The following is a 27,937-nucleotide window of genomic DNA, read 5'->3' as shown; positions in this document are numbered from 1 at the left end:
ACTTTAATTTCTTTGCTTTTGGAATATGTTCCACCATATTTGCCTTAGACTCCATTAGATACTTATCAGCCCGTTTCTCAGAATTGCAGTTGTCCTCCTTAATCCTCAAACGCACAATCAATACTTTCATAGTCATTTATTTGCACTTGTGTTTGAGGTAGTTTTTGAATTCCTTCCAACCTTGTGGTAATTTCTCAATTAAGGCAACAACTTGGAAGGATTCACTGAGAGACATGCCTTTTGCATGAATATCATGCAAAATTAGTTAGAGATTTTGAACTTAGCTGATCACAGTCTTAGAATCAACCATTACAAAGTCTAGAAATTGCCTACTACGAATTTCTTCGATTCAGCATCTTCTGTATTGTATTTTTTCTCCAAAAACTCCCAAAGTTCCTTAGTCGTCTTGATAGGGATGTAGACGTTGTATAATATGTTATCAAATCCATTCAAGATGTAATTTCGACAAAGGAAATCAGCATATTTTTAGGCATCGACCGCAACAACCACTTGTCGTTTGGTTTCATTCTCGTTCAGAGTAGGAGCATTCTTATGAAGGAAACGTGCTAGGTTTAGAGTAGTAAGATAGAACAGTATTTTCTGATGCCATCTTTTAAAATCAGTTCTTAAGAACTTCACTGGCTTCTCACCTTGATTGACTAGCACATTCACAATAGGAGGAGGGGTTGGAGCAATTGCAACCACCATACCAGTATTGGTTTGAATAGTTTCAGTAGCCATGAATTCTAAATTATAAAACAAAATTTATAATTAAAATTTTATACTACACAGAAAATTTAAACCATAAACATAGAATTTAATTATGTAAAAATAAAAGAAATAAGAATTGTAACTTTTATTTCCAATTAATTTGAAAATTAAATTTTATTTAAACAAATTAATTCCACACAGAAAATATTTTCGTAACACTTCAAAAATTAAAATATTGAAAATAGAATTTTAATTAATGAAAACTCAGAAATTATTTTTGAAAACCAAAATTATTTTCTGACCAACTTTACAAATAAATATTCTGAAATTGTTAATGATAACCGGTATATTACTACTAATTGTCAGAGAAAATAAATAGTATATTGCTACTATTTATATTTTTCAGCTAGAATATTACTTTGTAAAACCACAGAAAATAATTTATGTAAGAAGAAAAAAGAAAAAAAATGAAACAAACGAAAAATTCTGTATAAACAAAATAATTCGAATCTGTCTTAAGATTGTTGGAACAATCTTCTATGTAAAATAAATAACTTGAAACAAATCAAACAAATAAAAATAAATTATTTACAGAATTTATTTACCGAAACGAATTAGTACAAAAATTGATCAAGTCGAGTGTGTGACACTTTTTTCTTAAGACAGATTCGCCCTGCTTCGGTGCTTATGGATAAATGGCGTCTATCTCCCAGGATACAATAATCTTTACACAGATTGTAGTAGTGCTCCAGACAATTTGTACGATGAACTAGAACCTGCGTTCTATACTCTCAGAATTTTCCGTAAAAACTAATATGAAGAACAATGCAAAGAGAGAGCAAAAATGGGAAGAGAATATGATTTTTGGATGTGAAAATCTGCTGGAAGAGAGTCTCTATTTATAGGCAGATTGGTGACTATTGGGAAAGACCCGAACATGTATGAATTTGAAATGATCAGATACAAATTCAAATTGAACAGATACAAATTTGAAATTGAACCTGTTGAAACAGGTTTGAACTTGTCCAAATCTGCTGGGAAGATTTAAATCTGTTTAGAACAGTTTAATCTATTGAAAATGGAAGGGAATTTCCCACTAGATGTGGTACATTTTTGGACAAAAAATTGAATTCAAATTTAGCGCAAAATTTGAATTAATTTCGTTTAGAAAAATAATTTTCCCACAAGAATTTTTGAAAAAAATTCAAACAAATTTTGTCCAAAAAATTAATGTAAAGACCCAGAACCCAACTGGACGAACAGATGGCGGTGGCGTCGTGCACGTGGTGGTTTGAGCCAAGACTTACTTTGTCCATAACTCTTCCCTTCTATAAACTTGTGGTGGCCCTTGAGGCCCAACCCATGTATTCCTACCTAGAACTTATATACACACATAAGTTCTTTTTCAGTTTCAATGTGGGACAACTATTTCAAGAAAACCTACATGTTACTTCTTTAATTGTCTATTCCACAAATCTGAAAATGATGTCAACTTTCCATTCACTTATAAATGGTTTTGATGAACTGTCTTCACCATATGACTTGCCATGCGGCAAAAAACACGTCATCTCTTTGGGCCCATCTCAAAAGACGTGTAAGCCCCACTCAAATTTGGGTCAAAATTAACTTAAAATAAGCCTATAAAAAATCATGATTCCAACAAAAATAAGTTGAGAAAAAATAATTCTTAAAGAGTAGACAGTGTTTTTAATTTCTACTTTCTGATTATAAGTTTTCAACATACCAGAAGTTGCACTAACCTGCCTTTTGTTCATTTGTTGCCAATGTGTGCATTATAGGCTTTCTAGTAATTGGGATAATAAGGTTGCATATATTTTATTATCTCCCACTCTACTTTAATAAAAATCTCGTCGTGCACTGACGGGTTTTAGAATTGTAAAATAAACAAGCTATTCGAGTTCAACTCATTAAAACTTATGCAAAATAGATTTTGTTATGTAAACAAATTAAAATTGAAACTCATGCAAGATAGATTTTGTTACGTAAACAAATTAAAATTGAACGCATTTTCAAACTTGTTAAATTTTTAATTGAAATTTAAACAACATAGCACTTGATTCAATTAATTTAAATAATATATCTTGTGTTCCAAATTTTGCAATAATGCTGACTAAATGTACTATTGCTTGGTCGTCCAAATCAGGTAGATCCTTTTAGGTAACTGAAAATTTTGTTGGTAATGACTAATGAAAGCACCTTAAACTAGAGGCACTACAAAAAAAAAATTAAAGTTTTAGAAACTAAAATTTAGCGATAATTATTTTTTAGGGATCAAATGATTTTGTTATGAAAAGTGTCATTATATTTTTAGCAATAAAAATTAGACATTAGTGATGAATTATTATCCTTTTGGGATCAAAATTTTTATCTCAAAACATAAACTATTTTGAGGCCAAATTATTTTGTCTCTAAAAGTCTATTTATTAGTGACATTTTTAAAATTTTGTCGCTAAAAGCTTTATTTTTTACTTTTCGGGACGATCTTTTAGCGACTACCTTCGTGACGATGAAACTTGGTCCTTAAATATCTTTTGCAACAAAATTTTCATTTTTAGAGGCTAAAACATTTGGTCTCTAAAACTCTTTTATGTTGTAGTGAGAATACATTATTGCTAAAGTTTACTAAGGATATAAATAATAAATCATCATTTTCTCTAGCAGCAATCTTGTGTTCAAATTTTATTATTTATCCAACAATTATAATATTTATACATATTTTTTGATTATAGAAGAGACAAAGTCCCGCATGGTCTTTGCATTCCATTCGATTATGACATAATGTGATTTTAAGTTAAATTTTTAGTTCCATTATGCATCTTGTTTGATTACAATGTGATGTGACTCAAATTGCAATCCAACTGTATTGTGTGATAATTTTAATGAGTTAGTAAGTTGTAATTCAAAGTTATTGCATTCCATTCGATTATGACATAATGTGATTTTAGGTTAAATTTTTGTTCCATTATGCATCTTGTTTGATTACAACGTGATGTGACTCAAATTGCAATCCAACTGTACTGTGTGATAATTTTAATGAGTTAGTAAGTTGTAATTCAAAGTTATTGCATTCCATTCGATTATGACATATGTGATTTTAGGTTAAATTTTTGTTCCATTATGCATCTTGTTTGATTACAACGTGATGTGACTCAAATTGCAATCCAACTGTACTGTGTGATAATTTTAATGAGTTAGTAAGTTGTAATTCAAAGTTATTGCATTCCTTCGATTATGACATAATGTGATTTTAGGTTAAATTTTTAGTTCTATTATGCATCTTGTTTGATTACAACGTGATGTGACTCAAATTGCAATCCTACTGTATTGTGTGATAATTTTAATGAGTTAGCAAGTTGTAATTCAAAGTTAGTGGGGCGTTTGGTGTGGATTATTATCAATTAAAAGTTGATAATCAAGAAATTGTAAGCAGAAGCATCTATTTCCTAACTTCTAACTAATTAGTTTTTCTCAGCATATTTAAGTTATTTTTGTCTAAAAAGCTATAAGTAGAAACTACACCAAATAGTTTGGCACAAATTTTTAAATTAAAATAAGTTATAATCATCCTTATAATCTACACTAAACACCCTCGGGGCGGTATCTAACGTGCTTTGCTTTGTATATAACCATTTAATTACATCATGGCTTTATTTGGCATGTGGTTTTTTATTTTTTATTTTTTTTTGGTTAAAATTTATAAAAAGATTTGGAGTTGTTTGAGTTGTTCTAAATAAGTGCACTTTTTTGACTTTTTAAGAAATATGAGTTGAGTTTGAAGTGATGTGTTAGAGAAGTGATGTGAGTTAAATAGGATAGTGATTTTTTGACTTTTTTAAAAATTGCCAAACCTAGCCAAAATAAGTAATAAGACAAAATATCATATCAAATTTATAATCATTTTATTTTTATTATTTACAAATATCACATCTAATTTTAAAAAAAATCTAATCATCTTCTCAAATACAAAAAAATTTAACCTACTAAACTAACTAAAATTAAAATAGTCATTTCTCAAACTACGCCTATGTCATAATAAAAATTACATTGCGGACAGAATAATTGAAAGGAGCAAATACCAAAACTAAATTTGTGATTTTATATCATGGAATTACAAACTTGATATTAATTCATAAAACGAAATTCTTTACTGTTGTCAACAATAAAAAATAATAAACAATATAAAGAGACATAAATGCCTTTAAAATAATTTAAGGGCAAAATGAAAGGTTTAATTGATGGGCTGAGAAGAGGCTGGAAAAAGTCGATATCAATATATATATTGTCACTCATGTACATTCCGACCGCATAGCGCAGTGGATTAGCGCGTCTGACTTCGGATCAGAAGGTCGTGGGTTCGACTCCCACTGTGGTCGTTTTTTTTTTTTTTCATTTTTATTATTATTTTATCATTTAACTTACAAATCCATTTGAACCCTTTCTTTGTTTATTTATCTAAAAGTAAAAAAATTAATTTATTTTTCTCCATTTTATTATTACTTTGTCATTTAACTTACAAATCCATTGAACCCTTTCTTTGTTTATTTATAGGTTGTTTGAGAAGTGCTAAATAAATATATTTTTTACAAAAAAATGTGTAAAAAAATAAATATGTAATATGACTCAAAAACGATAAAAAGATGTACTATTTTACTACATATCAAACAATTCCTTATTTAAAAATTAAATTAATAAAATAAAAATAACTTACAAAACCATGCAATACCTCGCAAACCTTGCCGTCGAGGATGCTACCAACATCATATTTATTTTTCTCATTGAACCCTTTCTTTGCTTGTTTATTTAAAAATAAAAATTAATTATTTAAAGGAAAATCAAATTCATGCACTTACTTGCAAATCTTGCCATCAAGAATGCCACAAACATCATATGTATCATCGCATTTATAACAGTTTCTCCACATTAGGGGACATAAAATATCTTTTTCTTTCTCTTCCGACTTGTCATAAAAAAAAAAAAAAAAAAAAAAAAAAAAAAAAAAAAAAAAATCCCTTAGACTAAAATAATTATCTTATTTTTAAGAAATTTTATGTTAATGGTATGTCTAACTAACAGTTGAGATGAAAATAATTACATGGCTCCTAAAATGAACAAAACGGTGAAAAATAATAAAATATCGTTAAATGAACATTCGATCATGTAGTGTTGGTGATTCATGTGATAATTTCGGCTATGCAGAAATATTTGATACAAACACCTTGGGCCTATGTGTGGGCTAATTCAGACAAATATGTAGATCAAAATGATGGCCCTTTCTATTTCAAGCTCGGAGCTACTAAGGGAAACCTTGCTTTAGGCCTTGTAAAGTTGCATGGCCCAAGGGATGAATTCATACCATTGTTTGTGTTACATGAATCACTTTGGTTCATGCTACACTAATCTTTTACAACTTCAAATTTTTATTTTTAATCTTTTATACTTATTATTATTATTTAAATGGCTCCATTGCATTTGTGTTAGCTTTGATTTGGAGATTAAGAACACAAATCTTTATATTTATCTATGGTTATCACAAAATCTCTTTCACCGATATAACATGACGTGAGTAGAGAATTGTTTAACTTATTTTGTTCTTTTTTCACTGAAGTTATAGCAAATTGAGTCTAGCATTAAATTGTTTGAGCTTAGCTCAATTCAAATTGCAAAATGCTTGAATGAACAAAAAAAATTAACTGAAACCAAATTATTCATAAACAGTTAAATATTAGCTCACCGGAGGTGTTTGAACGAGCCAAAAATCGACCCGAGCCCACATTACATGGATCGGGTTGGGGGATCAAACGGGTCGGGTTCAAAATGTCACTGGCTGCGAAGAATCCGAAATACTGTGCTACTCGATCGCGTATTCTTATAACTACTTTTCAAATCTTTCTCTCTCTCTCTCTCTCTCTCTCTCTCTCCTGCTGGACTGCATCTCCCACATGATCGTTCACACCAATCCATCGTTCAGTTTCTCAATCTCAAGCTCTCAATCTTACAAAAATCTCAAGAATTTCAATCCCACAAAACCATGAAACAGTTACACAAACAGTCGACCTCAAATCACAAACGAGAAGAAGTAACATCCTCAAACCAATCACCTCCATACTCACCCAAAGCTCTGAAACACCCCAAATCTCTCTCTCGATCCATCACCTACCTCCTCAAAGAACAGAGACTACTCTTCATCCTAGTGGGTATCCTCATTGGCTCCACATTCTTCATTCTCCAACCCAATCTCTCCAAACTCAGCCCCTCCGAGCCTCATTCTTCGATACCCAGATCGATTTCAGTCTCAGATCGCGAGTCCGTGTCGAATCCCTATGTGGGTTCCGAGAATTATGGTGTTGGGAAGGCTGTTGGGAGGATTCCGGTGGGGGTTGGCCGGAGAAGATTGAGAATTGTGGTCACCGGCGGTGCCGGGTTCGTGGGTAGTCATTTGGTTGATAGATTAATTGCTAGAGGTGATGATGTGATTGTGATAGATAATTTTTTTACTGGGAGGAAAGCGAATGTGATGCACCATTTTGGGGACTCGAGGTTTGAGCTAATTAGGCATGATGTGGTTGAACCTATACTGTTGGAGGTGGATCAGATCTATCATTTGGCTTGCCCTGCTTCGCCGGTTCATTACAAGTATAATCCTATCAAGACTATCATATCCTTTTTTTTTTTGTTTTTATTCTTTTTAGTTCTAAGGTTTTTTTTTTTTTTTGGGTGGGGGGGGGGGGGGGGGGGGGGGTGGTGGGGTTTGAATTTGCATATTTGGGTTGAAAGGTGTTTGAATTGAATTCCTTAACTGAGATTACAAGACAAATGTGATGGGTACCCTTAACATGTTGGGCCTTGCAAAGCGAATTGGGGCGAGGTTTTTGATTACGAGTACTAGTGAAGTTTATGGGGATCCCCTTGAGCATCCCCAGAAAGAGACATATTGGGGACATGTAAATCCAATAGGTGAGCTGCAAATGAGCATATTATTTTGTCAGTCTTTTTTTTTTTGGATTTTGTGTATTTCTGTGATGTTCATAATCTGAAAGGACTTGCAAAATGCCTAGGTGTTCGGAGTTGCTATGATGAAGGCAAGCGAACTGCTGAAACTTTGACAATGGATTATCATCGAGGGGCAGGTGTTGAGGTAATATTTTTATGGTAATATAGAGGTTTTCATTTTTATGTCAAGTATTATCATACTCCAGGAGGACTACTACTTCATTCTCAAATGTGATGTGCCATTTTTGCGGTTAGAAAAAAGCTTGCTCTTTTATAAATCCTCTGTCACCTTTGTAAATAGCTTCATATGTTTACAAGGTGTCAGGACTGTCAAATTATTTGATGGATCTCTCTAAGCATAGGGCATACTTCATGTGACCTCAATTTTGAGTTGTCGTTTACGAAATCTATTTTGTTGCATGTAATGGCCAATACAGGTTTATAACCATTTCATCTTATCATGTGTCATTGCACAAATACACTTATAAAGAGAATAAAAATAAAATCCTCACTCAAGGCAAATGGTGTGGTGGTGTTCTAGTATTAGTTAAAACTCAAAACGGTTCAGATTAAAGAGAGGTGCTTGAATGAGAATGATTAGTTTAGTGATTGCATATGAAAGCGAGGTATTACTGGAATGGTGCCGGCTAGTGATTATGTTTGCTAGTCATTTAGACTTACTGGAAAAAAAACAAAAAAAAAAGAATGTCATTATGCAAAATGAGGACTGTGTATTAGACGTACCTCCCTTTATTTATGCATTAAAGAAGTTTCATTTGATAGCATGAAGAAGTTCACAATACTTCTCTTTGCCCCAGCTATATTCAACACGTCTACTTTGTAAAGCATTTTCTTGAATTTTTTTCCCTCCAAGTTTCAGATACATATTTTTCTCTGTGTCTTGAGGCATGTCATTGGTTTAGTCTTGTGCAAACACTTAGCTTCAGATTTTATGTCCTTTGATCATAAAGCAGCACACATAAAGGTGGATGTGCTTTCTTACCAGGCCAAGTTGGCTGTTGTGGAAATAATTTGTGGGTTGTTGGTTGTCACTGAGCTATAAGGAATGATTAGGTTTCATTTGCCTGATAAAAATGTCTAATCTTGGGAATAATTAGAGAAATTTGCTATCATAATAGTTTCATAGCACATAAAGTGATGACTTAGATGTTAATTGGAGTTCTGAATTGTTAATTCAAAATTTAATCCAACTTAATCCAAATTTTTGCTCTCTGCAGGTGCGTATTGCTCGTATCTTCAATACATACGGGCCCCGTATGTGTTTAGATGACGGTCGTGTCGTGAGCAATTTTGTTTCACAGGTTTATTCTCCCGACCCAACTTATCTGAGCGCGCACACAAACACATACACAAACAGACAGCTCCTGACTAAGATTCTTTTTGGTTTCAAAAATGAGAATTCAGTAGATTTTAAACATCAAAATTGGGTAAAAATGTTTGTCTCACCCTTGTCTTGCAGGCCATCCGTAAGCAACCATTGACTGTATACGGTGATGGAAAACAAACACGAAGCTTCCAATATGTATCTGACTTGGTATGTCATATATTTTGTAACTTTTTCTATGCTGCTGCAATTTTTATTATTATTATTATTTTTTTTTTTTTGAGACACTTGCGAATGCCTTAACTGTTCATTAGATTATCATAATTCAGGATAGGTCTGATCATCAATCCAATTATGGTCACTGAAAGCAATCCCCATTTTTAGAAGTTGAGGTGATGAATTCCTCCCTCCCTCCCCTTTGATGTTCACAAAATTTCAGAACCGCCTGCAGTAGGACCTATCTAGGGGCTTCCCACTAGGGCTCGTGTGACCGTAGTGCCTTCTTGTTTCTTATTCTTTTGTAAACGTGCGTGCTGTGTCATCATACCTATCTTTATGCTTATAACCCAAATTTGAATATAAAACTAGCAAGTTTTTATATGGAAAAAAGAGAGGGAAAAAGGGCTTTAATTCTTTTAATGTCAATTGTAGACCTATATATTTTAGAATAAGTTCAGAGATTTGCATCATTCAGAACTCATTTCATTCATTTAGGTTGACGCGATGCTCGATTTTCTTTCTTTTTCTTTTATTTCAATCCGACACAAGTTTATGGAGTTCTCTTTAATGTTTTCAACAACTTTTTTCTTATGTGTTTTATTGGTTACTTAGGCTCCATTTGTTTTGACATAAAATGTTTTTGTCAAAAATATTTTTACGAAGTAAGTAAAACAATTTTTCCGTTGTTTGGTTGAACAAAAAGCAAGTAAAACATTTTTTGTGAAAAATATTTTTGCATCATTTTTTTAAAAATGACTTACCTTTGAAAATGCCGTAAGTCAATTTTTACAAAGCTGACTCTCACTCACTATCTTTTCAACATATTTAGTTTTTTCAAATAAATATCTTACCTAATTAAAAATTCATAAATGACATTTTATTGAATCAAAATTTCTCTTTTAGGCAATAAATGTTTTTGTTAAATCTTTGATGTGTTATTGATTGATTGATGTGTTACAAGATTGTTGTATTTCTGTATTGTATGTGATACATTCAAAGAGGAATGAACTCTCTCTTTATAGAGAGAAGAATGGTTACATTGGATACCAAAGTGCTCCACTATCACCGAAAGCAAAAAGGAAAGCATAAACTTATACAATTAATAATTATACTAAAGCTAAAGATTCAATTAACAATTTAACAATTATATTAACAGCCCCCCTCAAACTCAAGGAGGATAGGTACTAGCCAACTTGAGTTTGAAGAGAGCAACAAAACAGGAAAGTAAACTGATAAATAAAATAGGATAGGAGACACGGTATGGTCGTGTCAGACCGTTGTAGCAGACAGTTTACGGGGTCATGTCGGACCGTTGTAGCAGAACAGTTTACGGGGTCATGTCGGACCGTTGTAGAAGACAGTTTATGGGGTCATGTCGGACCGTTGTAGCAGGACAGTTTACGGGGTCATGTCGGACCGTTGTAGAAGACAGTTTACGGGGTCATGTCGGACCGATGTAGCAAGACAGTTTACGGGGTCATGTCGGACCGATGTAGCAGGACAGTTTACGGGGTCATGTCGGACCGATGTAGAAGAGGTTGTGGTGGTGCACCAAGGGGGCGACTTAGGGAGTGCGCCATGAGCGACTTATACATGTCGGACCGTTGTAGAAGAGGTTGTGGTGGTGCACCAAGGGGGCGACTTAGGGAGTGCGCCATGAGCGACTTATACATGATACTGTGTATAACCCCCCCTCAAACTCAAATAGGTGTAAAGATAGAAACCTATTTGAGGTTGAAACAAAGGGATTGATAAAGCTGACCGGTGTAGAAGACACTGTATGAGTGTGTAGATAGGCTGCCCAAAAAATATACATGGATGTAGATATCGAGCCCTCAAAAGTCGTGCCCTCAAAAGGTGTGCCCGCACCTCAAAAGGCGTGTCATCAAAAGGCGTGCCCGAGGCATCAAAAGGCGTGCCATGAAAAGGCGTGCCAGGTTGTCGGCGTCAAAAGGCGTGCGATGCGCGTGGCTGCCTCTGTGTCATGGTCTTTATAAACCGAAGCGGAGGAGGCAGAAACTGAGACAGAAAAACTGAGAGAAACCTCTGAAAAATTCTTCGTTTTGCTGAGAAAGAGAGGTCGTTTTGCTGAGAGAGATAGTCTGTAACACTCTGTTGCCCAAAAAAAAAATGGCTTCGTCTTCGTCTTCCCGTGGACTGCTCACCCTCTTTCCAGAACTGATCGAGCCCACAAGAGAAATAACTGGTGCGGTGTCCCAGGAACCTCAACCAAACACCACTGGGTTTGCTCCGTTGAACTTTCCGATGCAGTCGGTGGAGCAAAAAATGGCAGTGCAGTCGGATGTGGAGGCCAATCAGTATACTTTGAAGGCATGTGTGGAGTCCATGACGGCGGTCACAAACTTGTCGCACCGGCTGCAGAGTAGGACAAATGAGGTGCAGCAGTTAAACTCCCAGCTGGCTCTGCTCCAACGCATGTATGAGGATGCGCGAGCAGAGATAAGCGTGCTAAGGGCAGAAAACAAGGAGCTGAAGCGGAAGGCCACCGTGATGTTCCGATTTGGAGGGCCGCCATATGCTGCAGTGGAGGAGCAGAGTGGAGTGATCGTGCCCAGTGGAGTGGGAAACACGGAGGCAACACTGTCAAGGGCCGCCCAGGACGGAGGCAAGAAGAAGAGACCGGCGGTAGAGTAGAGAAGGGATGTCGGTGTGTGGCCGTCTGCAGAAAAGAAAACAAATCTGTTGTTGTGGTGATGGTGTTTGTTTTTTTTTGTTTTTTTTTTTTTTTTTTGTTTTGTTTTGTTTTTTTTTTTTTTTTTGTTTGTGTTTTTTTTGGTTGTGTTTTTTTTTGTTTTTTTTTTTTTTTTGTTTTGTGAACCCCCACATGAATAAAAGAGTGTGTGTGGATTTTTGCTGCTGTTGTTGTGGTTTTTTTTTTTTTTTTTTTTTTTTTTTTTTGACAAAGAAGAGTAAAAAAAAAAATAAATAAATAAAGAAAAAGAAATAAATAAATAAAAAAGAAAAGAAAAGAAGAGAAGCACCTAGTGAAAATATATAAAAAAAAAAGTGTAGTGAGTATTTAAATGATAAAAAAGATAACAGAAATTAAAAATTAAAGGGGTTGGAGACAAGTTGGGTGGTGTGGTGGGTAAAGCGTGAAGTGAAAGATGAAAGTGGATGATGATAAAAAAAAAAAAAGGTGTCTGGGGAGGTGCTCCTCTATATATATATATATATATATAATCAACAAAATAGTAGAGTGGGGATTGATTAGCCGTTGGAGTCCAGTTGGTGGTCTGTGGATGTCAATATAAAAATAAAAAGAAAGAAAAAGAGAGGGTTTAAAGTGAGAGAAAAAAAAAAATATATATATATATATATATATATTTTTATCTGTGTATATTTAGCCCAGATATTCTCCTCCGTCCACGCACACCGAGAGAGAGAGAGAAAGAGCTTGGTGAGTGTATTGCAAAGAGAGAGAGAGAGAGAGAGAGAGAGAGCATTCGGGCAGAAAGAGAGCATTAGCTCCTTAGATCATGTTCTCCCTCTCAAGGTGTCATGTCCATGGGATAGCTCCCCAACAACCTCAAGAAAGAGGTGAACTCCTGAACCTCCGCAAGCGCGATGTGGAGTCGGTGGCGGAGGAGGAAATCGTAGTTCCGGTGGATGCTTCCGCCGAGAGAGTTCTCTACCGGCAAGACGGCTCTGTCGGCGATCCAGAGCTCGACGGCTTGGAATGCGACTTCGAACTGGTCGCAAGGGATGGCTTCGCAGTTCGGATAGGCTTTGCCGGCAGCGGCTTCGCTGTAAGTGCCGGGGACGCCTTGGTAGGCGACTCGGAGCTGATTGCCGTGAATCGGCGCCGGAGATAGGTCGGCGATGGTGAGCGCCTTCGGAAGGTGATCGATAGGGACGAGATCTAGGGTTTTGTGGCCCTTGACGGCGGTGATGTCGGAGGCTAAAGAGAGGGGAAGCATGTGAGAGGAGTGCTTGTATTCTACTGGTCAAGAATTTCTGAGGAGTGCTTCCGAAGCTACCGTTGCCGACTCGGGTGACGCTGATGGGTGGGTCTGTGAATTGAGTGAGTGATGATCATGGTAGTGTGTTTCAGTGAGGTGCCGAGAGGGAGAGGGAGGTTTGAATTGGTTGAGATCCGGCGGACGGTCAAGGCAAGGTTACCGCCCGCCGGAAGGCGAAGAACACCAAGATCTTTAACCTATAGCTCTGATACCATGTTAAATCTTTGATGTGTTATTGATTGATTGATGTGTTACAAGATTGTTGTATTTCTGTATTGTATGTGATACATTCAAAGAGGAATGAACTCTCTCTTTATAGAGAGAAGAATGGTTACATTGGATACCAAAGTGCTCCACTATCACCGAAAGCAAAAAGGAAAGCATAAACTTATACAATTAATAATTATACTAAAGCTAAAGATTCAATTAACAATTTAACAATTATATTAACAGTTTTTGTTTTAAGTGTCAACCAAATGCTGAAAAATAAAAACAAAAATATTTTTTCTGTGTAAAATCAATTTATAAGAAAAATATTTTTTTGTGTAAAATATTTTACGTCGAAACAAACAAAGCCTTAAAAAAATTTTGATTGATTTTTTTTTTTTTTTTTTTCTGTTGGCCTCATAGAAGTAGAGCTCTTTATTGCTGTTTAACAGTAATACGAAATGAAATGTCTGGATTGAAATTGTTGTAATACCTGTCCTGGCCGTAGTGAATGAAGGAGACAATTTATTCCTTTGATTTCTTGCGAGTCCGAGGTCTATCACGTTTACTTTGAAATCATATTTATGAGACGTTTCATTTCTTCTTTTGGTTTATCATCCTCAACCATTTACCACCTTGATTTATTGACACCAAAGTTTCCATTTTTATTTTATTTTATCAAATTTATAATCAACAGCAATTTTATCATAATCTTTGATTTGTAGAATTGTTGCATTGTCCAACAGCTCAATGAATAACCCTTCTTATTCCACACCATAAATAACCTGACCTCTAAAAACAAATGCTTTGTTTGGTTCACTGGAATGAAATAAAATGGAATGAAATGGTCATTCCAACATAATGTTCATTCTCACGATTGGCTCACCAAAAATATGATGAAAAATGTATTATACATAGAATCATCGTTTTAAAGGAATGGTCATTCTCACGATTGGTTCACTGAAAAAATGATGAAGAATGTATTTTAGATGGAATCATCATTTTAAAAGTGTTAGTGTTATTAGTGTAATATTAATGTAATACAGTTGCACTATCTAGCTGTCCTACTCATGTTGTTGTATAAATAATGTTGTATCTTTATGCTTTCGGTGGGTTAGCATCCAATGTACCCTATTTACTCTCTATAAATGAGAGTGTTGTAAATCACTGAATAAAACATCAATCAGAATACATACAATTTATTCTCTCTGTATTTTTCTCTCTATCAATTTATCTTACATGGTATCAGAGCTATAAGATTTAGGCCTGTATTTTGTTTTCTCACCGGCGGGCAGCCGGCCGGCAACCTTGCCTTCGCTGCCCGTTGGAATTTTAGAAACAGAGGGTGAAACCAAGCCATGCTCTGTCTCTGTTTTCCCTCAACAACAACAACAACAACAACAACAACAAAAAAAAAAAAAAAAAAAAACAGGGAAACGCAACCTCTCCCTTCTTCTTCTTCTCAGATCAGATCTCAGCCAAATTCCTCCAATGGCGACATCAACCCCACGCGAAGAGAGCGTCTACATAGCCAAGCTGGCCGAGCAAGCCGAGCACTACGAAGAAATGGTGGAATTCATGGAAAAAGTCTCCTCCACCGTCGTCGCATCCGAGGAGCTCACAGTGGAGGAGCGCAACCTCCTCTCCGTCGCCTACCAGAACGTGATCGGCGCTCGTCGTGCTTCGTGGCGGATCATCTCCTCGATCGAGCAGAAGGAGGAGTCTCGCGGCAACGCCGACCATGTCTCCACCATCAAGGACTACAGGTCCAAGATTGAGAACGAGCTCTCTTCGATCTGCGACGGCATTCTCAAGCTTCTCGACACCAAGTTGATCCACCTCTACACCGCCGGAATCGATATCTGCCTCGTCGGCGACTCCGCCTCCATGGTTGTCCACGGCCACGACACCACCCTTCCGATCTCTCTCGACGAAATGCTCGTCCACTGTGAGGCACCTTCAAGAATCTCTGCTGGACCCAACAATTGCTGTCACCCAACACACCATTCCCACACACACGGTTTAAAGAGAGACAACACACACACATAACACACCACACACGGCATCAACCTCCCGGCACCTCTTTCTCTGCAACTCCCTCTCTCTAGCTCTCTCTCTCGGCAGAGGGTTGGAGTACCAAAAAAAAAAAAAAAAAAAAAAAAAAAGAAAAGAAAACAAAGACCGCCATACACACACAGGTACATGGGACATCACCATACACACGGACAGCACACATTGAGACATGCATCCAATGACTCTCTCTCTCACTTTACACCCACTCTTTTCCTTTTTTTTTATTTTAATATTGCCCACCGACTCCTCTTTTCTTTAAACACAAAACCACTCTTATTTTTTTTTGATTCCATTCTCCCCACACACACAGCTCCCAACACACCCAGCCTCCTCTGATTTTTACTTTATTTTATTTTATATATATATATATATGTTTATATATTATCCTACCCCACCAGGGCTCAGAAACCATCTCTGATTTTTCTTATCTTTATTTTTATTTCCTTCTCCACAAACACCAAACCAACCACACAAACCAAAATAAATAAATAAATAAATAAAAAATAAAATAAAAAAAAAGCCCAAAACAAACACAGATTCAACACCACCTCACTGATTTTTCTGCTCCACCAACCTTGTACCCTTCTTGCCATCCAGCTTGCACAACACCCTTGTTTTATTCTTATCAGGGATCCACCCCGCTCACCGTTCTACATCACACCAAAAAAAAAAAAAAAAAACCTTTCTACCATTTTTATTATTATTATTATTTTTTTATAACATCTCCACTCTGTGTTGAGCTGCTCTGCTCCACTTTTTCAATCCCTTTGTTTCAAACTCAAATAGATTTTTATCTTCACACCTATTTGAGTTTGAGGGGGGGTTATACCTATATCATGGTGAGCATGGTTACACACCATGCGAACCACCCAAGCTGGCGAGCATGGTTATACACCATGGGAACCTCTCAAGCCACCCCATGGCGCACTCCCTAAGTCGCCTCCTTGGTGCACCACCACAAGCTTCTACTTCGGTCCGGCATGACCCCGTAAACTGTCCCGACATTGATTCCGGTCAGCTTCTACATCGGTCCGGCATGACCTCGTAAACTGTCCAAACCTTATATTCTCCAACGGTCTGACACGACCACACAGTGTCTTCAACAACGATCTGACACGACCATACAGTGTCTCCTATCCTATTTTATTTTATTTATTTTATTTTCCTGTTTTGTTACTCTCTCCAAACTCAAGTTGGCTAGTACCTATCCTCCTTGAGTTTGAGGGGGGCTGTTAGTGTTATTAGTGTAATATTAATGTAATACAGCTGCACTATCTAGCTGTCCTACTCATGTTGTTGTATAAATAATGTTGTATCTTTATTCTTTCGGTGGGTTAGCATCCAATGTACCCTATTTACTCTCTATAAATGAGAGTGTTGTAAATCACTGAATAGAACATCAATCAGAATACATACAATTTATTCTCTCTGTATTTTTCTCTCTATCAATTTATCTTACAAAAAGAATGGTCATTCCATAAGAAGACTAAGGAATGACCATTTCATTCCATTTTATTTTATTCCCGTGAACCAAACACTACTTAAATGTACAAAATTAAAAATGAATTTTGGCTGGGAATTCTGGAAAACACAAATTTGCTCTTCTTTGTGTTGTCCAAATGTAGAAGTAAGCTTGTAAGATTCATTAAAATTCTTGCAAACATGAGAATCCCTTGTTTGAGAATTTTTATTTTGAACTTTAAAGCTTCGGGTATAGCATAAATAGTTGTGAATATTTAATGAAGCACATGCATTCTTTCTTCAATAGCCACTTTATTCAAGCCCATTTTGCTCTATCAACATTGATTTTTACTAAATAGGTTAAATTTTGTTAAAGCAGGGAGGCACCAGTGTTACCTTTTTCTTGTTTGTCATTTGCTCGACAAAGTTTTGTACATGGCTATTCAGATTGCTATAGGCATCCACTTAGATTTTCTAGAATTCTAGATTCTTGGCCTGGACAAGCAAGCCATTATTATATTGTTGATGGGAAGATTATTTCCCTAATTTTGATAATCAAATTTAGGCAAAGTGTTGTTTCCTAAAGGAAGGCCCAAGTGTATTGGAGGTCAGTGAGCCTACAGAACAGAGGCGTAGTTTCTTGCATTATAATGCTTCTTTCAGCAGGTGTTAAATCAAAGTATTATAACGCAGCGGGAAAAACATTTAGATCATACCTTTAGGTGATAGAACCTGAAGCGAAGAATCTCGTGGGTAAATCACGTGCTTCTAATATGTGAACAACGAACACCCAGTAGTAGAGTGATACCATATTATGAGTATCACCCACATAAGTCACAATGCAAAGGCTGGATCGTTCTCTTCATGGGAGAGAGTTAGAGAGAGTCAGGGGAAAAGATTATGGGTAAAAACCACATAACGTATCTGATATTAATCTATTATATAAATATATAATCAGATATATAACTATATATATCAATCTATCCATATCAGTTGATATGATAGATATAGATATCATGAGTGGTTATTCAAATAAGTTTTGAATTCAAATAAGTTTTGAATTCAAATTCAAACTTACATGGATAAGGTTCAAAAGGTCATGCCACATGGGTGTCCAATTTCTAACATCTCCCACTCGCACATGAGTTGGCATGACACTGCCACATCTCTATCTCAATCTTCCCAAAAAATGAACAATCTCATACTAGCCAATGCACCGTGCAACTGCGAAGAACACCTGCATGTGGAAGCTTTATACTAGAAACTCAAAATGAGCCAGCATAGAGACATCAACCCAAAAAGAACAGAAATAGTGTCTCATATATCCTAGACCCATCTAATTACACCGGTCCCAAAAACATCTCTAATCCCTAAAAAAAAAGAGCATGTTTGACCCTCTCAATTCTTGTAATATATTCACACTCAATCCGCCTCTCATACAGAGCGATGTGAGTTGTCAGCAGTGAATATACAACAGTGGTATAATACGAGATGATCTTCCCTTTGCCCTCATGCCATTTAGTTTAGGATTGACCGCTTTCCCAGTGATGTCTCTTAAGGCCGAATCATACATGACTGCAGACAACATACTAAAGTAGCAGAACATCAACCCCTTATCTTATAACATAATCAAAAGTCACAAAAGGGTACATAAATGAAAGTCATATCAATAATGACATGTAAGACTCACACGGTGAGGAAACAAGGATCCATTCTCTCACCTCATTACTCGGTCGCCAAGCACATATAGTATGAATACATGTTACGGTGGAGTAACTCTTCCAAAAGAGTGACGTTATACTCGATACACCGAACAGATCTTAGTCTAGTCGCTTTCTAGCGCCTAACCCGAATTCTTTATTTGCTCGCCTACCAGGCGCCAAATGAGATCTCGCATCTGGCTAATCATAAGAGGCACAACATGGAAAGCGGGTATTAACATCCATGTTTGGTCCTTATCACGACCTCATCTTGGTTGTAACCAAGGCGACATACATAGTGGATAATTTAAGCCTTTCTTGGCTCCAAATAAAAATAAACCACTAGTCTCATCCTTACTCGCTCCCAAGCACCAAAGGCGATTGCTCGTGTGAGTGAGCTAATCTTGCCTGCTGACATCATCATTTGCTAATCATTATGACACAAACCATAATAGTGTCAACATCTCATCATCTCATAACAAATAAGTGATCGATTTTTTTAAAAAAAACACGACACAGCTTGCGCAATTCTAGATTCCAAACATAAGCCTTATTAGCACCTCTTGCGATAAGTATATACAATGGAATCCACCATGTGCGCTTCACATGAAGTAATTCAAGATCACTACCTCTTGCACAATAACCTCTCTAAAGATATTTTGGTGACCAATCTGTGTTTATTCAAGATGCGCCTAACTAGCACATTGAATCTTACAAGGAGCAAATTAATATACTACTAGTAAAGCATTCTATCCATAGTCTAATGAGCAAGGTCAATGTCTAAACAACTCAGTTGACCATTTACCAAAGATAACACTTATCATGCCGAATACGCCCACATAATGTACTTCAGGCTCCCACAACAAAAAAAAAAATCAAGGAATATAGGTCATCTGTTTCTTCCAAAGACAATCCGATGATTCACTCAATAGCTAAGGCTCTGGCTTTTACCGATAGGTAAGTCAATGGGTTTGCAATTTTGCATCTAGAATCGTTCTAGGATATTCCTTATGTAAGTCATCGAAGACAAACCAGGGATTCTCCCAAAACAATCCCTAAGGATCATACATCCGAGCATATAAATTACATCACCCATGTCCATCATATCTAAAATAGAGGACTGCCCACCCTAGGTGGCGACAACCTTATAAATTCCTGGCTTATAATGACTAAGTAAGGAAAAACTTCTTTTGGACCATTGATCATGCCTCAGTGGTCTTCATCGATTATTGTTGGCCTATCATGGCTTGACGAAATCTAAGAACCACTATTTGGATAACTGTTTTAGGTTGTAAAAGATTTATTGGAACTAGCAACCTTTTTGCCCTCCTAACTTTTCACTATAAAAGCAGAAGGTAAATCCCTACGGATTTACTTATCCAATTCTCCAACGAGAAGTTGGGTCACAATGTTCACAAATCGATGTTCCGAACTTATGTCAATCATAGCCTAAGTCGAAATAACCTCACTCCCCAGGAGGAAGTCTTCTCATGGTCTACACTTTTCTCAATGGTGCGACTTTTCAGTATCTAGTGAGCCTTATGCCTCAACAATGACTATCCAAAATGCATATAGCTTTACAACAGTTTTGCATCATAATGGAAAGTCAACCAATTTATAGAAATGGTTAATCCTCAAAGACTCTGTCTTAAACTGCGCAACATTAATCCACTTTCTAAAAACAGGGGACTAGAGTCCTTGGCATTATCCTAGGCTCTTTATCATCTTGCAGAGCAATCATGAATGTTTCCCTCTCAATCACTCAGTGGTGACGTGGAAAAATTTCACAATTGCTACCACGCAACTAAGAATGTAGAGTATTCTTCTCTAACGGATTAATCCATTAGTAGGCACATCGCTCCCACTGTTCCTGGGATATTGGAAATTTCTTTCCATTCTCAACTAGGCTACATAAAGCGCTACGCTTAGAATTCTCTATCTTATAGAGTTCCAAAACTCTATTCACGTCACATTTACTAAGAAAACTTTATGTGACTTAGTTACACTACTACAAAGCTGCTTACCTATATACACATGACCCGGAGGGTTTACATGACAGCATACAATAATGCGCCACATAACTCTATGTGTTTACAAGATAGCATACAATAATGCGCTATAGAACCCTAGGTCTTAACTTCGCAAACTTATGAGAAGTACAATAAAGATAAGCTGCTTAACGGTTACAGATTGCCCATAGATGGCTCTTCGCTAACCCATTACTCAAATGGAGTGTAAAATCTGATATGGAGGGCACGTAGTTAGGGATATAGGCAACAAACTAGTGCAATTCATAATTGGGAAACATTTTGTGCCATCATCCACCTAACATTAACAATACTTAATTCCTTATCTCTACTACACTTTTGTGTTGCTGAGTACTAAGAATAATCAATTTTCTAAGCATCCATTTCTCTTCACAGAGCTTTCTAAAAAATAACTCAAATAGATACTCGCCACCTTGGTCAAAACTAAAAGCACAAAAGCTCTTATCTAATTGATCTCGACCTCATATGTGCAATATCAAAAATCATCTCAAAACTTTTGACTTATGGGAGATCAAATAGTCTTGACTCAGATGCGTATCGTAATCTATAAATGTGTCGAGATTGAGGCTTAACTATCATACCCTTACACATATCTAGTCACAAATATTATAGTGGACTAAATGCGCCAATACAGATGCCCTTCTATGGTTTATCTACTTACTTGTGTGCAACCATTGCGAACAAAGTTACACATTCACATGATAGCAGGATGTCACAAGCGAGTGGGCCCGAGAAGGCTTACACAAACCATCCTGTCATCATCTCATTAATGTGATTAAGTATAATAAGCCACCGGTTCATGACTTATGTCATAAACTAATTCTAATCATCCTAATGTGTGAGTTCTCGAAGACAAGTTTTAAAGGTTTAGGCCCAACTAGGTAATGACTCACAACTAATTCATATTCACTAGATCATAAAAGGATGTCATGGAGATATCAAGTGCGCCCAAGGTTCTGAAGAGCGGTTGCGGTCACCGTAACGGTGGCGGTGGCGCGGTTGCGGTTGCGGGGTGTAAAGGCCGTAGCGTAACGGTTGCGGTAACCGGAACCGCGAATTTTTTTTATTTTTCGCACAATTTGAAAAAAACTTACCAATACGTATATTTTTTTTCCATGATCATATTTATTGGGTTTAAAATAAATATTGATCAATTTTTGTAAATTTTTAAGTATAATCCAATATATTTCATATTTTTAATTATTATAAACTGAGTTTTTTTACATTTTATTTTAATAATTAATGACTTTATATTATACAAAAAATCAATCACTAACTATTATATATAAGATAAATAATGACAAAAGTAAGAGAATAAATAAGAGCCTAAATATATACATATATATACATATTTTAACCAAGTCAAATAGATAATGACCACACTTATTATTATTATTATTTTCAAACAATATATAGATAGAGACACACAAACAAAATGGTTGAGTGATAGCAGTTGAATAGAATAGCATAGGTTTTACAGCTTCAACAAATCAATAACATGTTCTTTATCTTCCCTCTTCTCACTCTCTATCTCTTGCTCCTCCATTTTCTTTCTTTATCTTTCCTCTTCTCTCTATCCCTCTTCCCCCATTCTCAGTTTTTTTTCTGTGTTTTTTCGAAAGAAACAGTTCGGAACCGTTACGTAACGGTGCGTAACAGGTCGTTACGGCACCGTTACAACCGCTACAGCAGTTGCTATAGCCGACACACCTGTGAATCTCAATCACACTGCAAAAGTGGCCGTAACGGGTGGCGGTAACCACCAAAACCGTTACGTAACGGTTGCGGCTGCTTTTTAAAACCTTGTGTGCGCCTAAGTCGCAAATTTAATTAGTAAGTGCTAATTCCCTGCACCTTCAAGTCAATTTTATTCTCTATACACCTTAATGCATCTAGTTGAAAGATGACGATGCTCCTCTTACCATCTCTGTTTCTCGCTTCATAGTTACTTGTAATTAATTCTACTATTACAAGAAGGAGAGAATAAGCTATCAATCTATGACAGCTTCCACAAGTAACTTAAGCGCGAATTGGGCTAAATAGTCTAATTCAACACAATGCTCTCACGAGTCATGCGTCAAATTCTTAGTGTCATAACAACCTTGTCGGCCTTGACCTTTTCATTACTAAGCTGCAACTTTTGCACTTAGTGGTAAACGTTATTCAAAAGATGTTAGCCTAGCTAAGGAATCATACAAAAAAGCACCTCCTCATGTCTCACACTCAAGTGTAGAAATAGTAAGTGTCCAGACTTAGACAAGTTGGCAATGCTAATAGATTTTGCAGCCACTTGGCGCTAATCTCTTCACTTAGTGTTAATAGATTTTTCTGCTACTAAGCGCTAATATTTTAATTTCAAGTGATACTTTAATGCACACTATTATAATGCTCGAAATTTTGCTCCATCCACTCCCAATAGTTGGATAGAGAGCAAAACATTGCCTTTACTAGCTACTCATCTTACACTTAATGACTAATTCATTTAAGCTTGCATTTCTTGGATGACGTGACCCTTGAATGTTACTTCATCCAATGATGCAACATCATTACAAGTCAAATTACAAAGTCAATCCGCGCAACTCAATAGTCAAGATCATATACAGATCTATTGAGGGCTTACTAATTTCACAACTCCAAAACTCGCCAACCAAAACTACGTAGCGTGCCGCTAACCATAGCGCACACATTAATTTTTATTGTGCCAAACAAGGCAACAAAACCACGGCGACTTTGAGTCATGTTTCCTTACTTTAGCTCAATTAAGGTTTGACCTAAAGTTTTCAAGATTTTTGCTCATCTAAAGAATAAGATTACATTGTTCACATTTGAACATCTCTACTAAGTCTAAGTCAACCAAATTAACTTCCATAAGCTAAGTCAATTTAGAGAGAAATTCGCATTGGGATTAATTTGATTAGCATAATATAATTTTACCGCAAAAATCTAAATTAAATAGTGACAATAATACGCAAGTCGCAAGATTGAAAATCCGCTATGCTCGTAATCATCTCTTGCGCCACAGGTGACAATTATCCAAAATTTAATTTAATTCATGCGCAAAATATTAGTTTTCGGGAGTAAATCTACAAAGATTTCTCTCAACTGAACAACCTCCCACTGATTATGGCATGTCTTAAAAGCATGATAAAATATTCTAATTCCATACAATAGCATCATAATGTAGATTCACAATCAACTCATGCTATGTTACAATTAATAATGAAATTTAAACAAATAACAAAAATGATCATGCTATTCGAATCGCAACATATTAGAAATTCTAGGCAAAAAACAACCATATGCTGTATTTAATATTCAGATTATACCATAACAGAAAGCATATCACTTCTGAAATTTTCTGATATTTTCTGGAATTTTAAATAATTAATAAACACACATGAAATCATAAATAAATATTCCAGAATCTAAGAAAATACAACAACCATACTAGTAAATAGTAAACCATAACAGTAGTCTACAATAAAAAATTCAGCCCCATAAACTTAATCATGCAACACTAGATGCATTTTAAAGCAGAAATAATGAATTATTATTTTAGAAAAAAAAAAATTTATTTTCATAAAATTTTGAAATTTTTTCAAAAGTTAGAAAATTTAATTATGAGTCTAACAGTACCAACCACGCTTAAAACAAAGCTATAACGAATTACTTATGACCATTTAACGCAATTCTGGATTTAAAAAAAAAAAAACAAACAGACCCTTAACATCGGCAGCCAAGCCGGCAGAGAAAAAGCGGCGCGGCTCAGCGCGCTGCTTAGAGGCGGCTCAGCAGGCTGCTCAGCGAGGCTCAGTGCATGGCGCAGCACGCGACTCATTGCACGGCGCGCTCATACGCAGCGCGGGGACAGCGCGGCTGACGCGCGAGTGATGGCGCATGTGAAGCGCGCTTGGCGAGTGGCAGCGCGTGGATGCGTGTGGAAGCCGCTGGGCGGCGTCATATAGCGCGTGCAACACACGCACCGCCTTCCCGGGTGTTTTCTGGTCTAATTTTGGTATTGCCGGACTCCATTTTTCACAACAAAAACATTTATGGTCTCAAAAATAACATTTAATGAACATAAAAATTGAGGTGTATAACACTCTCAATCTAATGAGAGTGGAAGTGCAGAAACCCTGCACTTCATCTTCCTCCTTCATTAATTTTCATGCATATAATGTGTATATATTTATATAAAATTATACACATGATTAAAGAAAACACGAAAATACGCATATAAGCTCTGATACCAATGTTAAATCAAAGTATTATAACACAGCGGGAAAAAAATTTAGATCATACCTTTAGGTGATAGAACCTGAAACGAAGAATCTCGTGGGTAAATCACGTGCTTCTAAAATGCGAACAACGAACACCCAACAGTGGAGTGATACCACAATATGAGTATCACCCACACAAGTTACAGTGCAAAGGCTGAATTGTTCTCTTCGTGGGAGAGAGTTAGAGAGAGAGTCAGGGAAAAGTGGGAGAGCGTTAGAGAGAGAGTCAGGGAAAAATGTTATGGATAAAAACCACATAACGTATCTGATATTAATCTATTATATAAATATATAATCAAATATATAACCATATATATCAATCTATCCATATCAGTTGATATGATAGATATAGATATCATGAGTGGTTATCCAAATTAGTTTTGAATTCAAATTCAAACTTACATGGATAAGGTTCAAAAAGTTCAAAGGGTCATGCCACATGGGCGCCCAATTTCTAACCGTAGGTATGCCAGTGTCATATACGAAGTGTTTCCCTTGGTTATTTTGAGCAAATTGATGCATCTCAATAGGGCCTTGAATATGAGATAAGCTTCCAAAGTTTCCATGACTTACATTTATAGATAAAAATATTATATTGTCTGCAAACTACAAATAAGACTCGGACCAGTTATTCAACTTAGCAAGAATGAAGAATCCCTGAATACCTCTTCTCCTTGGCCTTCTAACTATGCAACTCAAAATATTTGCGACAGTGATTATAAAATGCTTATCATATTATATGAGCTCCATTGGTTATAATTGCAAAACCAATTACAGAAAATACAGCCCAACATTTAATTCCTCTGTTTTCAGGACCTCTGATCTCTAAAACAAACTTGAGGGTTATCTTGTTAACAAGCTTGTCTTCTCAACATGCCCTTTTACACTGGGCCTGCAATCCTCTTTACATTCATTAATTGTTAGTGGTAGCATGTATTGTTTCTTGCCAATGATCCAGGGATGCTATGGGGTTGTATGATTAATCACTATCCAAACAAATGGAAGTTCTTTGAAGAGACCTTTGTAATCATCCTCTGGCATTAACCATTGCTATTCTTGTCACTAAAAGGGCGCATTTCCCCCCCCCCCCCCCCCCCCCCCCCCCCTGTATTTTGAAACATTATGTTAGTTGCAGATGATTGCTTCAGAATTTCAATGTTGTTTTGATGTAATACACCCAAAAAATTGTATCCCTTAAGAATCATACATGTTCCTTTTGATGCATACAGTTCAAAAACATTGCGAAAAATATGTGGAATATTTTCTGAGAAACCAGATGAGTGAAAACGATATTAAAAGTAATAAATTTCAGTTTGGAAAGCTTCTTTTTTTTTTTTTTTTTTTTCCTTAAGAAAGGAAAAAAGCATTGTTTAGACTGCATATTTTCCTTGTGGAGCATTGAAATGATATCAAGTGGGAATTTCAAACTCTTCTCATTGTCAGGTTGATGGACTGATGGCCTTAATGGAAGGCGAGCATGTTGGGCCATTTAATTTGGGTAACCCAGGGGAATTCACCATGATAGAGCTTGCCGAGGTTTGTCTTCCTTGAAATACTTAATAATTTTTTAAAATCCATATTAGTATGTCTGTGAAATGTTTCTAGTTTTTACTCCATGCTTAAAATTATTTTCTTCCTCAAAATATAGGTTGTGAAAGAAACTATTGATTCCAGTGCAACAATAGAATTCAGACCGAACACCGCTGATGATCCACATAAGAGGAAACCAGATATTAGCAAAGCAAAGGAGCTTTTGAACTGGGAGCCAAAGGTATCGCTACGTGAGGGACTACCTCTTATGGTGACCGATTTTAGAAATCGCATTTTAAATGAAGATGAAGGAAAAGGAAACAAATAGAAGCGACAATCAGCAGAGCCCCCCAGTATGTATAGAATGAAAATCATTTTCTTTATGTTGTTCAATCTGCTTACTAATCTCTTTTAAATTATCTTTCTGTTGTTTATCAGCATTCTGTTCTTTTGAGAGGCCAATTAATTTGAACCCCATTTTTTGGCTACTGTTCGGTAAGGATTTGAAGTAATTTTCTTGATTTTTTTTGTCTAACAACTAGTGATGAAATATTTGTTTTGATCATTAAATTAATGATTTAGAAGACTTGAGGGTACATTGTAAACTCAGGGGTGAACCATACATAAGTTAGAAAACCTGTTAGATCAATAAATGAAAATCAATCATGTGAAAATAGATTGGTTTGCAATGACATGTTTGCTGATTACATTTACCAAAATTTTCATGTCTGAATTTGGATGTGTGTTGTTGTGGCTGGTTAAATGAGTCCTGTGACAAAATATTCTATTTTTTTATTTTTAAATTGAGCAAGAACTCTGAAAAAAGAATCAACAATGTGTAAAATACTCGGGGGACATACCACTAACAAAACTAGACAGAAAGTCACAACGATACTATACATAGAGTATAATCCATTCCAAAATTCAAACAAATTCGAATCTGATAATATGAATCAATGTATTTAGATACATTTTCTCAGTCATTTTATTCCCTAGCTCTTTTATCCTATAAATTTCTTCTGGGATCGCTTTCGTTTTGAGACGAAAGTGTACCATATACGTAATTCGCTATGGTATTAGCATTTTTGGGTAGCATTGATGTGAACCCAGACAAAATTTTCAACACACTTACATTCCTAAATTTCTTATTTTCCATCAAATATTACTATTCAAATATTGAATAAATGCAATATATTTACATGTAGAAATGCTTTGAATGTGCTCTACTTTTGAAAAGATGCTTTCACGCTGCCTCTCCCACTCTGCAAATCGGTGACTTAGGCTGCAACAACCCTAGTTCTTTGGATAGAAGCTATTGTAGGTTGCCAAATACTCTGGTTTTCCCACTTGAAACAAAAGAAAGTTGTAC

The 27,937-nt window shown here is 36.0% G+C and overlaps 1 protein-coding gene and 1 non-coding gene across 2 annotated transcripts; both read left to right on the top strand.

Annotated features, from left to right (window-relative positions):
* The first annotated feature begins 5,031 nt into the window (after window positions 1–5,031).
* Window positions 5,032–5,105, top strand: TRNAR-UCG (transfer RNA arginine (anticodon UCG)). The gene has a single exon. It is a non-coding gene; the product is annotated as a tRNA-Arg (tRNA).
* A 1,523-nt stretch (window positions 5,106–6,628) lies between these two features.
* Window positions 6,629–27,174, top strand: UXS1 (UDP-glucuronic acid decarboxylase 1). Its single transcript, XM_082919256.1, has 7 exons — window positions 6,629–7,388; window positions 7,540–7,686; window positions 7,788–7,867; window positions 8,961–9,044; window positions 9,203–9,277; window positions 26,482–26,574; window positions 26,687–27,174. The coding sequence occupies exons 1-7, from the start codon at window positions 6,761–6,763 to the stop codon at window positions 26,894–26,896; spliced, it is 1,317 nt and encodes a 438-aa protein (XP_082775382.1). The 5' UTR covers window positions 6,629–6,760; the 3' UTR covers window positions 26,897–27,174.
* The last annotated feature ends 763 nt before the right edge of the window (window positions 27,175–27,937 follow it).

The sequence above is a fragment of the Camellia sinensis genome, chromosome 3 (assembly GCF_055761805.1).
Source record: "Camellia sinensis isolate YWXY chromosome 3, ASM5576180v1, whole genome shotgun sequence".
Classification (NCBI taxonomy): domain Eukaryota; kingdom Viridiplantae; phylum Streptophyta; class Magnoliopsida; order Ericales; family Theaceae; genus Camellia; species Camellia sinensis.
The sequence above is the reverse complement of the archived record's forward strand: the minus strand, read 5'-3'. Positions and strand labels throughout refer to the sequence as shown.

Excerpts from the sequence above, each read along its gene's own strand:
- UXS1 (XM_082919256.1), top strand. The coding sequence starts at position 6,761 with ATGAAACAGTTACACAAACAGTCGACCTCAAATCACAAACGAGAAGAA. Across the intron at positions 7,868-8,960 it reads ATCGAGGGGCAGGTGTTGAG|GTGCGTATTGCTCGTATCTT; the intron begins GTAATATTTTTA and ends TGCTCTCTGCAG. Across the intron at positions 9,278-26,481 it reads TCCAATATGTATCTGACTTG|GTTGATGGACTGATGGCCTT; the intron begins GTATGTCATATA and ends TCTCATTGTCAG.